Below are 13,320 nucleotides of genomic sequence, written 5' to 3' on the forward strand. Positions count from 1 at the left end.
CACTTTGGTTGACAGGCACAAGAAGTCTCCTGAATGTGTCTAAAGCTATAAGGTTATTAGAGTCCTTATTACTGCTGAATACTTATTAATATTACGTAAATCTGCACAATACCCGGAAGCTAAAAAGAGCACCGAGTGATTATATATGATGCCACCGAAATACTAGACCGTTTCTAAAAGCCAATAATCGAATATTCTAGCAAGCATGAAGCGCCCCCCCACCCCCTTTTTAAACTTTTATTACCAAGCCCTAAATATATATATCCGTATCCCATATCCGACGTTAAGGCAAAGAAGGCCCTTCATCGTGCCAGCAAGGAGCGCTTCCAAAACCTATATACCCTTGCCTAAGTATTGATACACAGAAGCGGCCAGCCCTTATGGGACCACCGAGATAGCAAAATCATGATTAAACAAGAAAAGGAGGATATATGCCGCCAAAAAAATTTACAGGGCCTCTCTTAGGTCTTATACCTCTGCCAGTTCCCCTTGGCACTCGACGGCATCGGTCTGTATGCCTCTGTACGCCTGGGCGCTGGCTCTCTTGGCAACGGGGGTTGTGAATGTGATTCGTAACCCCTCCTTGGTTCGCGAGCTGCAGGGCGATTATGAAATTCTGGTGGAGGTCCATACATATGGGCCCCACCTCTGCCCCTACCTCCACCCCCACCACCCCCACCACCGCCTCTACCCCCGCCTCCTCCGCCTCCGCCTGGTCGGCCGCCATTCCTATTACGCGGTGGGCTTCGTGACCGTGAGCGAGGTCTTGGAGGCAGTCCGTGGACCGGCCTGGGCGGTAAAGGTTCACGATATCTATCAAATACAGGGTCCCTGGCAGGGCTCCGCTGGCGGTATGATACACCATTACCATCTCTTTGGGCGTTCCTCGACTTGTAAGAGTCCTTGCCCCTAGACGGCCCGGCAGGGGGTGCACGCTTCGGGAATGGATCATCCCTATCGAAATTTCGCATATCCCTAAATGGGTCCAGTGTTGGTTTCATCGTCATTTTAGTCCCCGCTGCCCCAAATGTAGGATTTCCTTTAGCTGATCCAAGGGTTTCGAGTTTATCGGCGGATTCCAAGAGCCATTCCTGGGTCGCATAAGAATTTACATTGATTTCTGACAATGAGAAGGAACTGCTAATTGGAGGTGATGGGCGCCGGGGACAGTCATCACCATAGTGGTCGCTTCCGGCACAGTTGTAGCAGTAAAGGGGAAGGGATTTCTTCGAAGCTTGGATTGGTTTGAGACGGTGAGTGGGGATACGACGCCAATGCTGTTTCGGAAAATGATTAGCATAACGGTCTGTGTGAATGTGTTTCAGGATGCTTACGTCTATTACGCGTGGCTCTTCTTCTTCATCCTTCTCGATATCTGGGCAGGCGTGTGAAAAGTGCTTATTCCAACTTCCACAATGTTTACACTATTCTCAGGATTACAATTAGTAGGAGTTCTTTGTTATAATATCAATCAATAAGTGATTGGAAATTTACCTTTAGTTCCTGGCAGTTATCTTCCGAGTGCCCCACTTTAGTACAAACAGTACATATCCTTTTACTCTCTGAAAAGGCTACCGCCATTACAGCGGCAAGCTCTCGTTCCTGTATCACATCTGCTGTAAAGTCTACACCTGAAGTTGAGCCGAAGTAAGGACGCGCCTCCTCAAGCCTAAACGGCGGCAGTATATATGCAGAATAGTACTTCCGCTGCCGCATGGCTACATCTTGATCAACGAGAGGAGATTCGCCCCCGTCGCCACCTTCATTCTCGTCGAGCACAGTTATAACATCCTTCTTGGCTAGGCTTTCTACAACTTCTCCTTCTTCATCGCTAATGTGGTTACTTTTAGCCTTCTCATCACCATCAATGTCAACCATGTCGAGATCAATGTGGATCTCTAGCCCTTCATCGTCATCATCGCTTAATGATGATGATGACGTGTCATCCTCATCCTTTTTGTCAGAAATGTTTTTAAACCCCCCGCCCTTGGGTAGATCAATTTTTGCATTTCTTTCCGCCTCTGCCACTGACTGCTTCTTCTTTTTTGACTTTCGTTTCCTGTCCTTGGTCTTCCCGTTTGTTTTTGCGGAATCTTTCTCAAGCTCCTCGCTGGCGGCTGCTGCGTTAATATTAGAAACCGCTGGGTTAGAAGCTGTCGCAACTGTAATTTCCACAGACCCAGGTTTTTGGGCATCTTCCCGCCCAGGAGTTCGTGCGCCATTGAGCCTTTTGGCACTCAAAGCGCGTTGAGTGGAAAAATCCTTATCCTCATCCTCATCTTCGGACCCGCCATCTTTCAGGGCGTGAGCACCATTTGAGGGATTCCAATGCTGACACCGCCGTCCTCATCTGATGAATCGCCTCTGGAATTTAAGCTTGGAGACGTCGGCTGTTTAGCCTTATCAGCTCCCTGTTCCGTATCATTTTCTCCTTCCTTAGATAACCTTCTGAGCGGCTTTCTCTTTCTCTTATTCTTTTTCGCTGTCTTTTCCTCTACGCCACCTTCCTGGTCGTCTTCATCTTGTGAACTGTGACCATTCGTAGTTACTGGGGTATTGTTTCCGGTATTCGAAGGTGTACGCTTGGAGCGCTTGGAGCCAAGGTATTCCACCTCGACCGGTTCATCGTCAGCACCATCTGAAAAATCCAGTGATATAAAATCAGCTGAAGACTCCATTGCCTTTTTTGGGTCGGTGCGTTGGCGCTTGTGATTTGAGCCACTTGACGAGGGTCTGGAGGAACTTTTAGGGGTCGTAGTTGTCGAATCGCGCTTTTCCTTGGAAACTGGCTTGGACGCTGCGCTGGCTCCCTCCATAACGAAGAGAGAAAAGGCGGGTAGTAAATGGACCTAGAGATAATTATGTCACGCGCGCGCAATCAAGAAAAATTGTGTGCGATGCAAATATTCAATTTGCGGTGTGAAAGGGGCGATGATGAGCTCGAGATCTATCAGCGAGATGTAGTTGAGGTAAGGTGATGTGAAATTTAAACGCGGGGAGGCGAACTTGTTATGTAGAGAACTCGGTTGTCGCGGAGAATAGGGCTATCTGTGCAGTTACCCGTCTTCAGGGAGAACGAGCCCACAGGAACACGGTTCAAAGGCTTAAGCAGAGAGAGAGACGTTATCATCAAAAGGGAGATTGATGCTCAGTCTTGGTGTGGATGATGTCGGGCCGGGTAAGAAGGTGTATGTATTTTTTTCTTTCTTCTTCTTCTCCAATTGGTTTGTTTTTGCTTTTTTTATATTTATATTTCTACAGTGCTGGTTGTGCATGGGTGGTGTCCCGAAAGTCGCCTGGGCAGCAATCAATCAATTACAATCGTTCTTTCCCCCCCTCCCCCCTTCCACAACTACTACCAGCTGGCACAGCTACCTACAGCTTCCTCTAGAGCTCAATCTCTTTGTGTAAATAAACCTAGAACCATTGCACATGCCATACATGTACCTAGGTAAAGTTGTACTAGCTACTAGAGTGAATAAAATAGAGTAGACAGGTGTTAAAGCACTCATACCGTCGCGTCCTGCCTGACTCTTTGACCCAGGAAAAGGAGACAAATCTCGCGTGTCAATAACTCTAGCCTGAGAGTACCTACAGGCTACATAAGTTTTGATGCACGGCCGTTTCTATCGCCAAGGAGCACTTTAGGTAAGAACAATCTGGTGTCCGCTTCATCTCACGCATCATCCCTCCCAGTACCTACTGCGCTCATCAGCAATCATCGCCTGTTGCTCTTTCGAGAAAGTCGGACGGATCGTAGAAGGGCTTCTCGAACATAGACAGACAGCTCCATATGTGCAGTAGGCACACGCATAACACTAGGCCGCGCTACCTTGCTAAACATTTGCTCACTTCTCCACATCCATCCACCCCCCTTCCCTTGAAATTCCCCTCTAGAGTCCCTAGGTAGTACCTTTTTCTCTCGCTCTCATTCTCTCCTTTAAACTTTACAGAGGTGACTAGACCAAGCACGGGTTCTTGCTCTTGTTATTCCCTGTTCCTATTCTCGGCTCACTTGTCCGTGTCGTTCCAGTCACTCGCTCCTTATCTTCTGTCTCTCGTTTCTCTATCCTGGAGTGGACTCCCTTCTTCCTCTTCTTCCCTCACTCGCCCTCAAATTTCCTCTTGATCTCTTGCTTGTCCGCTCTCCTTTCTCCCTCTGGCTCAATTCACCTTTTTCACACAGTAAAGACGTCTTCCCTCTACGTCTTGAACTCTATCGCTGTGTAGCTCCTGTACTTGTCTACATACTCCCCTCGTAACTGCCCGCGTGCACCTTACCGCTCTTGTCAGGCCAACCAACCCAAAACTTAACCTAACCCAACCCTACCTCACTCACACCCACCACATCCGCCTCTCTCTCCCAAGCCTCAGCCTTGCTTTCAACCCGATTTATTCGATAACCAGTCGCCTTCCCCAGGCAACTACCCCCACAACCTTCAAAATTCATTCCCTCATCCTCCCCCGCACAACCCCCCCTTCCGGCGGCCCCATGGCGGACGCCAATCATGCTGGCCGAAGGCGCCGCTCCAGCTCCCTGATATACAAAGAGCCCCCAGAGACGATCGAGCAGCGCTCCGACCAGGCTGCATTGCCGAACTTGAACGCGAGCTGGGTCAACAGCAAAGGTGAGAATAATACTGATATTGAACGTGCCTTTAGTGGCTCGGAAGCTGACTATATGTGCTGGGGCTACTTAGGTGCTTGGGGAATTCACGTGGTGCTCATTATCGGGCTCAAGATATTCTATGATACAATGCCGGGAGTGTCTCAGGAGACTAGCTGGACACTAACGAACATTTCTTACATGTTTGTACGTCTCTACCAAATCAACCTACCCTTTGCTTTGCTCTACGGATAGGAGGCGGTGGGGGGAGGTTGAAATGCTGACGGAAATACTTTCGGGGGTGTAGGGCTCTTATCTCATGTTCCATTGGGTCCAGGGAATACCATTCGAGTTCAACGCAGGGGCTTATGACAACCTGAATATGTGGGAGCAGATCGACAACGGGGACCAATACACGCCTACCAAGAAGTTTCTCTTGACAGTTCCAGTAGTACTGTATGTTTCCCCAACTTATCAAGCTTATCTTAACTTCTCAAAAATACTTATCGTTTTTCAAGATTTCTTATGAGCACGCATTACACACATTACGACCTCACGTATTTCACAATCAACTGCCTCGCCGTGCTAGCCGTCGTTATTCCTAAACTACCTTCGGTACGTACCACCATTAACTTTCTCTTACTCGTTTTTTTCGTGTGTAATCAGCCATATCTGTCCTTTCGTGTTTCGGCTATTTCCTGAACCCGTTCCCGGAAGCGATATCACGTGCTCCCTCACACGTGCCACCGAAATTGAAGCCCAGACTAAACCCACTTACGTATGCGTTACTAATTATACATATTTAATGCAGAGCCATCGTATGAGAGTAGCTCTTTTTACTGTTCCAGAAGAGGAGTAGTGATAGGATAGCCGTTTTTCCCATTCAATATTATATTTTATCTTATGTCAACCCCAACGAAAGGACGATAACAGTATCAGAGCTGAGGACAGAGCTGAGAGTGAGAACGGGCGGTTTTGTGTTGTGTGTTTGTGTGCTGTGTGCTTTGTGTGTGTCTTTGTGTGTGTGTTTTTTCTGGTTTAGTGGGAAGGGGCCTCGCTGAGCTGAATAAACGAAAAATAACCGGCGTTGTGATTTTTGATTTTTTTGTATTTTTTCTGTTTGCCTTTGTTTCCCTTTCCTGCTGCTTCCATTGCACGTTTTTATAAATCTACGTAATCTCCTTTTTGCTTGTTTCCTTTAATCTTTGTCTTGCTCTTTCTTTTTTTTTTTTACCACACGCATGCCTCAGTTGTTGTTTGTTTCTAGTACTCTTGCAAGTCAGTGATTGGTTTTTTTTTTGTTTGCATGGCCATGCCCCGGTGTTCTCTATCATATCGACCATGCTCTAACTGAATATCTCGAACTTTTCCTTATTACTATCCATTACTCTGATGGTAGTGTTACCTGCAAACAAACTATCACCTTATTACCTGCTTGCTTACTCGCCAGCTATGACATGACCCTTGTACTGAGCTTTGGCTGGTAGCTAGCAGACTTCTTTTCAATATACATACATGTATATTTTTCTATTTCCTTTGCAATATATATATTATGGCTGAATGGGAATCTCGGAGGCTGTGCTGAACCCTGATATCTGATTATAATGATCTCTACCTCGTGGAGTACTAATCTTCAAAACTGAAAGAGTGTTGCGATGATATTTATATATATTTGTAGACTGTGCTACCGGAATATCCCATATTGAGTGATTATAGATTCCTAGGCAGGAATTGGTTAATAGAGAAGAGTAAGACCATCCAATACTCATACCCAATGCTACTCAGCACAATATAACATTATGGCCCATGTCCCATTCCAGCAGGCGCTGTGTCACCACGGCGAGCAATGTGAGAGGTGAGAACTTTACGCGCGCCGATTCTCCCCTGTGGCGCTGGTGTTGCGGCTCCCACCCGGGCTACCATGAAATCCTTCTTGGCGGGGGGTTGTAAGGATTATTGAATTGAGGGCTAGAAGAGTAAGAGGAGACCAGGAAGACGCCAAAACCCACCCCATCCCATCATCAACAAACGCGGCGCGAGGTTTTTTTTTTCTCTCCCTCCCAAAGGCGAGTTATTAAGGAAACAGCGCGATTGTTTCCCCCCCCAAACCCAACACGGAGTGCTGAAACTTTTGATACAACAATCTCTCCCGCCCCCGAAAAAGTGTGCCTGGTCCTGTTTGCGCAGTACGGACCCCTTTACACACAGACGCTGGGGGGATAGCTTAGTTGCTTTTCTTTGCTTTTCTTTTCCTTCTCTCCAAACGCGCGAGTCATCTTGACGAGACCGAGATCTGCTGCTTCCTTGCGCACAGTCCAGTCAGCTACCTAGCCAGCTCATCGCACATTACGCGGTTGTCGTCCGTCTTTATCCACGCCTTCAATCTTCCTCTTCCTCCTTGCTTCCTCATCCTCCCTTTGTCTCTCCTCATCTCACTCACTCACTCACCACCGACCCCTTCTTCTTCCAACTCCACCGCCTCCGCCGTCGTCGCGAGAAGATTCAGAGAAATGAGCACCATGGTAAAGATGAATGGAAATAACAACAACAATAACAACAGCCAGGGCCGGGCTGCTACAAACATCTGGCAGGTGATGAACTATCCAGTTCCTAGAGGGTATGTGTCTTTTCCTTCCTCCCGACAGCGCTGGTTGCGGTTTGAGGAGGTCGTTGCTAACTAAGCTTGTGTGCTGCAGGAAATGTGTTCACAAAGTATGAAGCATCCACTGAGTCAGAGAGAGTGTGGTGGTGGTGGCGATAATATCATGCGTGGGTTTGCTAACTGATTGGTAATGATTGTCAGGCATCGATTGTGTCGTCGTGCTGCCCGTGTCTGCGTTTCATGCTCAACCCGCTCCAAGCCGCGTCGTCGTTCCTGTGTGACGGCTGCAACCACCACGCGTCGTTCCATAACCTGCGGAATCCGAGTGAGGAGGAGCCGGAGCTCGAGGTCGTGGAGGAGAGGAGGATCATCATGAATGGGAGCGGGAGCGTCAATGGGGGCCATAAGACGATCACGAACGGGAATGGGAGTGGGAGGAAGAGGCTTGCGGGCAGGATTGTGAGCAAGGATGATGAGGAGGAGGTTGAGAGCGAGAGGGATGGGCAGCTGGTTAAGAGGTCGAGGAATTGATCACATTAAGGGAAGGGCGGGGTGGGAATGGCGTTTTTTTCGCTTTTTTTATTTTTACAATGTGTTTTGATATCCGTATTTGGCTCTTCTTCTTCTTCTTCCTGGTGTGGTTCTTCTGCGCCTTTTCTCCCCCCGAGCTTTGGAGGAGAGCGCTCTCATCTAGAAGATCTACAAGTCTCCTTATTCTTCTTTTTTTTCCATTTTTACTTATTTTTCCTACGTTAATCGTGAAAACAAAAATATTGGAGGGTTCTTTTTTTAACTTTTTTTTCTCCCGCTTCTTTTTTAAAGATTATTTATTTTACCTTTTTTGTTGCCATGATAACTCTTTTTTGCCCCTTCTTATAATTCTCGTTTTTCATAAAGAGTGCAGCTTAGCCTAGCCTATAGCTAGCGCGCCTTTCCATTGCAGCTCGCCTTTCTACATACATGTAGCTAGCTACATGTAGCTACTTGGCTATACCTACCATACGTACTAGCGGGCCAGCCGGCGGCCATGTGTTGTGTGCTATATAGAATCAAACCAGCACCCCACAGCCTGCCTGTGACTTTTTTTTTTTTTTTCCCTCTCCGGCCGCGGTGTGCGCGCGCGTGAATGTTGGTTTGATGCAGTAGCAACGGCAATGTGAAAAAAATCACTCGTTGTCACTCGCCCGACGGTCCGATCTTTTGATTGGTTGTAAGACGTCATCGGGGAACCGCCGGAGCTTTGTGAGAGATTGTAGAGGGTGGTATGTAGCACATTGTTAGAGAGCCGAGATAGTAAAATAGATGGCTAGAATACAGACGATACAGTAGGGAGGTAGAGTAGGAGGTATGGTAGCTGTCTAGTCGTTCATTCTAGAAACAGGTCGCTGGCCATGGAGGTTGGTGATGAGCCTGGTCGGATTTTGAATTGGACCGAGTGATAATTGGTGACGGTTCCGTGGTTCGTGGGTTCGTGGGGTTTGTAGCCACCCAATGCCAGAGCTAGAGGGGATGGTCTTGAGACTATGACCAACCGGCCTAGGCAAATTTTTAGCTTGAGACTTATTGACATTTTCTGGAGTTTATATAAGTGTAGTTTTGTTACGCCTTGGTCTGGGAGGGGAGTTTGTCATTGTGCTGGTGAGATGGCTGTAGTTGGAAGCAGAGAATATAGGGAAGGTATGTTTCTCAATGCAAAACACTGCTCTATCTAGGGGAGGAGCCGGGATACAGGGATAGTAGGAGATAGTTTGTGAGTTCGTGGATACATCTCTTACAGTCTTACGAAAACCGAAAATTTCCCGTTACCTTGGGCCTTGGCTGCTCAGTGAACACCCTAGTGGATAAATGACTTCTGAAAATCCAAAACTGCTCTTGCCTTGAGTACTGCCGGTGAAAATCTGCCCACACCGCAATGCTTGTTAACGTCAATTTAAATACCAAATCACATGACCCTGTAATAAATGCTCCGACCCCGCTCCTCCCAGGCACTTCCCGGCTAGGCGAGACCCCCTTCCTTGGGCTCAAGGAGGTTATAAACCTCTCTCCGTCTCTGGGCTTACACCGAGGGCTTGAGAGAAGCCCATTTTCTTTGGCTCTATAGCTTTAGTAGGCTTGGCTTTTGGTTTGTCCCTCATCTTCACGGGTAAGTATTCTTTTTCGTCGGTCTATCCAGAGAACGCCGGGAAATACGATAGGATTCCCGTTATGTGCTTCCTTCTCCCTCCTGTGCCCCCTCTCCTTACTCCCCTCCCTTATTCCTCCAGCCTGCAGCCCAACTCTCACTACCCTTCCCTTGGTCCCAACTGTAGAAAGCGATATCAGCAGTCTTGGTGCGGCATACAAGGTAGGAATTTAACGAGTGATAGTTCATGAGCCAAGGCCAGATACTGACTGAACGGATAATGAGCCATGCAGGAGCTCATTGGTGTTTGATTATCTCTTGATGGTTTATTGAAAGTGTTTTCGTGTTGTAGAGATGTTGGCTGGCGGTATATCGCTGCTGTTTTAGATAGATATCGTGTGAAGGAGAAGCGTACGGTAGGACGCTCAGACCAAATCTAAAGCGCGGGAAAGAGGAATAAAGTATAATTTGGGACTGACGTTGGGCTAATTATAAGAGATAATAGTTACCTGTAGGTAGATAGGTGATCGCAACTAAGTGACCGCCCGTTGTTGTCGTTAGAAACCGCTGCAGCTGCGTAAGTAAGTACATGTAGTACAAGAGGGTGCCCGGTGGGTTCGTGGTAGGTTGTGGTTGCAGGGTTAGGTGTCCCCCTAGCCCACTCTGCCCTCACTCCCTTAAATATTACTTTCTGGTCTTTGACAGTTATGTGGGTGAGGTAGTCTAGTGGTAGACGCCTCGTCTTGCTACACCGCGTGCGTTGAAGCCACATGACCGTCCGGAGGTCATGGGTTTGACCCCAGTGGTGGGAGTAATGCTCTAGAAAAGTGGGGTGTACGTCATGTAATTGGGAGCAGCGCTCAATATCGCGAATTGGGCCTGTAGCCAGTGAGGGGCGTATGGTCACAGCATTACTTTTTGTGTGTTTATTTTTCAAAATTTACTGCCAGCTTGATTATCTTATATAGCAGCTCGCTCGTAATTTGGGTCTCCCTCTAATTCCCCCATGGCCAGGGCCGGATCTACGTAGGATTGGGCTGGTTTAGGGAAACTATGTTGTTTAGACTATGTGCTTTTATCTAGTATAGTAGATATAAAGGAGACTCGCACTCGTAAACCTCTAAACTATATATATATATATATCTCACACACACATATAAACGATTCAAGTTTCTACACTGCTTTTGACGTTCCACCACACGAGATGCATACATGTACATTTACTAAGCTTTCAGGAACTAACGCTCAGACGGAGACCAAGCGCATTATAGAGCAACCGCCAGGCATCGACGTCCAAAGAAATAAGCTTGAGCATTGGGTTGGCTAGACCAATTGAGCAACAGCAACTTCTAGCCCTTAAGAGCAGATTGATAAGGCCCCCCTCCGCAGGTACTTCAACGATATCAAGTGAAGAACATCGCTGGGGGCCAGAAAGGAACATACAACTACAACTACATCCCTTAAGCTAGTCTCATCAACGGACGTACGTATATATATATCCCACCTACTAGGCCCCCCCAGCACTAGCACTGAGAACCGGTCTGAGTTGCCTTGGAAACTACATGTAGGTGTGTTCGCCCGTACATAGCCATCACATTCGAGATCTTGTGGCCCTTATATAAGCTTCCTCGTCCTCGTTGGGTCTTATTTGTATCTCTGACCCGGCCGGACACCAGGGTTGAGACCCAAGCCAGGCATGGAGGAGCGGGAAGGGGATATGAAACTGGTTGAAACAGGTATTGGTGATCTTCTCTATGATACCTTATGATAGAGAAGGGGCTTTTAAACTTGCATCTCCACGGAAAGATTGACCGTTCACCCGCTAGTGAACGTTACTGCTAGAGGTTATAAAAATACAAGAATACAAGTGGGGAGCGAGCGTTTTCTTGAGGAGGCCAGATCTGGAGTAACCACGCCTTGATCTGCTACATGGGCATATATCGACCTCTCATGCAAGAAACAATACCAGAGCCACTCTCATCAATCAATTCAAGTTTGAATACCGTTCATACTATACTTAATTCCCTGGCGAACGACACCAAAGAAACCAGAGATACAATTGACAGCATTACTCTACAATCACTCTCAGGTAGACCGGATGAAAAGGAAGTTAATGAGTACAACAACAGAGAACGGTATAAACTTGAAAAATAGGTATAATGGTATCGTCACAGAGAAGATTGTATGGGCAATACTAACCATAGAAAATAAAGACTACATGCGTAAATAATCAATCGGCCATATAGACACATAAAACATCAATGTGAGGCTACTCTAGTTAACTGCAACTTTAGAGCCGGGAGCCAGGAGCCAGTTCTGCGAGATGCAGGGAATACCCCCCTTGGTGCGCCGGATTAAGCTACTTAGACCTACATACCTACTCTACTGTTGCTAGAGAGCGCATCTCGCGCCTCTAGGCGGTTCACTTTAGCTTTCTGGCTTTGAACTTCTCGCCGCGGTCGGCCGGGTTCATAGGCCATTTCGATTCGGAAGGATCTTTAATTTCCCCGCGGAGTTAATTTGATATCGCTCCGATATTACAAGTAAGCACCTTATATATATAGCCAGAAAACAAAAAACCAAACATGCACCGAGCATCGGTACCGCAACGAGAGATACACAGATTCGACTGCAGTCCCGCCATACCCTCATGTAGGCATGCATGACCCAAGCACCAGGCCGCCGTATCGACTCGCTATGACTGGGATTCGAATATGCAGTCATGTCTGCTGCCTAGCTAGCTAGCTAGGTGACCTCCTCAGCTAGATATTGACTGAGTGTACATACATGTATCTATATATCGAATAGTTCAAAACATCTATCATCCACCAAGCACCGCATGGATCCGAGCCAAAGACATCTCGAGACCATTCGAGCTTCAGACCCCCCCCCCCCCCCCAACCCCCACGTCATAAACACATTATCGTCCAAAACCGACCCATAACACCCACTGTCCAGCTCACACCGTACCAACCACACACATAAGCAAATCGGGCGCAAAAATTCGGCTACAACGGCTTTGCCCACCATAGGCCAGCAACCCGCGCATCCAATGAGCCCACACACACACACACACACACACGCACCTATACGTCAAGAGATCTCGAGGCATCGAACATGTAAGTGCTGCATATCTATCGTCAATCGTTGACCAAGTGTCACCCACCCACCGACCGACCGACCGACCGACCGAAACCGTTGGACTCAACGGCTGCGACTTGCCGACCGAGTGACACTCCATGATGCCTACCTAGCGCCCCCCCCCAATTAACGCCGCACACCTGCCTGCGGTATTGTCTACAGACCGCATTCCTTGCTGTCTTTCTCTGCTCATGTAGGTACATGGTACTCCACCGTATGTAGAGTACATAGAACATCCAGACGTACCATACCCGTTGCAATTGTAGGTACATGGCAATTACACCGAGTAGGCGAGAACTACATGTAGCTCCGCGCAAACCAGAGTAGGTACATACATAATCCCCCTATGATAGAGGGATGCTTCCATCCTCCGTGGACCATGCAGCTGAGTAACACTTTTTTTTTCTTTCTCTTACTCCGCCAGCCCACGTACGTACATACGTACATGTATCCAGATGCACTAGAGTACATGATAATAACCCTGCAGACAAAAAAAAAACCCACCCCAATCAAAAAAACCAAAAACCAAAACCAGACCCTCCCAGCAATGGGGGGGGGGGGAGGAGATCCCTGGCTAGCGCACACCCAAGCTTTTTTCTAGGCGATTTTAGTTTTTTTTTTTTTTTTGAGGGGGGGGGGAGGGTTACGTTACAGATGGCCCCCGTTTTGTGTGTGCGTGTGTTACGTAGATAGGCGGGGAGGCGGCAGGGGGAGGAGAGAGAGAGGGAAGCCTACCTACATGCCTAGGAGGGATGGGGGGATGGGGGATGGGGGATGGGGGACTTTATCTCCTTGTGTATTGTAACTATACCTACATACTACATCATACATACACATACACATACACAC

General features: G+C 47.7%; 4 protein-coding genes across 4 annotated transcripts; 2 read left to right on the forward strand and 2 right to left on the reverse strand.

Moving 5' to 3' along the window:
* Positions 1-461: 461 nt before the first annotated feature.
* Positions 462-2,222, reverse strand: LAJ45_08024 (uncharacterized protein; the record flags this gene model as incomplete). Its single annotated transcript, XM_046117578.1, has 4 exons — positions 462-1,277; positions 1,335-1,424; positions 1,495-2,120; positions 2,180-2,222. 4 exons carry the CDS (start codon positions 2,220-2,222, stop codon positions 462-464), a joined length of 1,575 nt encoding a protein of 524 aa, XP_045969227.1.
* A 75-nt stretch (positions 2,223-2,297) lies between these two features.
* Positions 2,298-2,816, reverse strand: LAJ45_08025 (uncharacterized protein; the record flags this gene model as incomplete). Its single annotated transcript, XM_046117579.1, has 1 exon — positions 2,298-2,816. The coding sequence occupies one exon, from the start codon at positions 2,814-2,816 to the stop codon at positions 2,298-2,300; it is 519 nt and encodes a 172-aa protein (XP_045969228.1).
* A 1,676-nt stretch (positions 2,817-4,492) lies between these two features.
* On the forward strand, positions 4,493-5,465 carry LAJ45_08026 (uncharacterized protein; the record flags this gene model as incomplete). Its single annotated transcript, XM_046117580.1, has 5 exons — positions 4,493-4,628; positions 4,701-4,813; positions 4,914-5,062; positions 5,125-5,221; positions 5,418-5,465. The coding sequence occupies 5 exons, from the start codon at positions 4,493-4,495 to the stop codon at positions 5,463-5,465; spliced, it is 543 nt and encodes a 180-aa protein (XP_045969229.1).
* Positions 5,466-7,125: 1,660 nt separating this feature from the next.
* On the forward strand, positions 7,126-7,739 carry LAJ45_08027 (uncharacterized protein; the record flags this gene model as incomplete). The annotated part of the gene is made up of 3 exons (XM_046117581.1): positions 7,126-7,223; positions 7,303-7,318; positions 7,410-7,739. 3 exons carry the CDS (start codon positions 7,126-7,128, stop codon positions 7,737-7,739), a joined length of 444 nt encoding a protein of 147 aa, XP_045969230.1.
* Between the last annotated feature and the right edge of the window lie 5,581 nt (positions 7,740-13,320).

The sequence above is a fragment of the Morchella importuna genome, assembly GCF_003444635.1.
Source record: "Morchella importuna strain M04M26 chromosome Unknown Morimp01GS027, whole genome shotgun sequence".
Lineage (NCBI taxonomy): Eukaryota > Fungi > Ascomycota > Pezizomycetes > Pezizales > Morchellaceae > Morchella > Morchella importuna.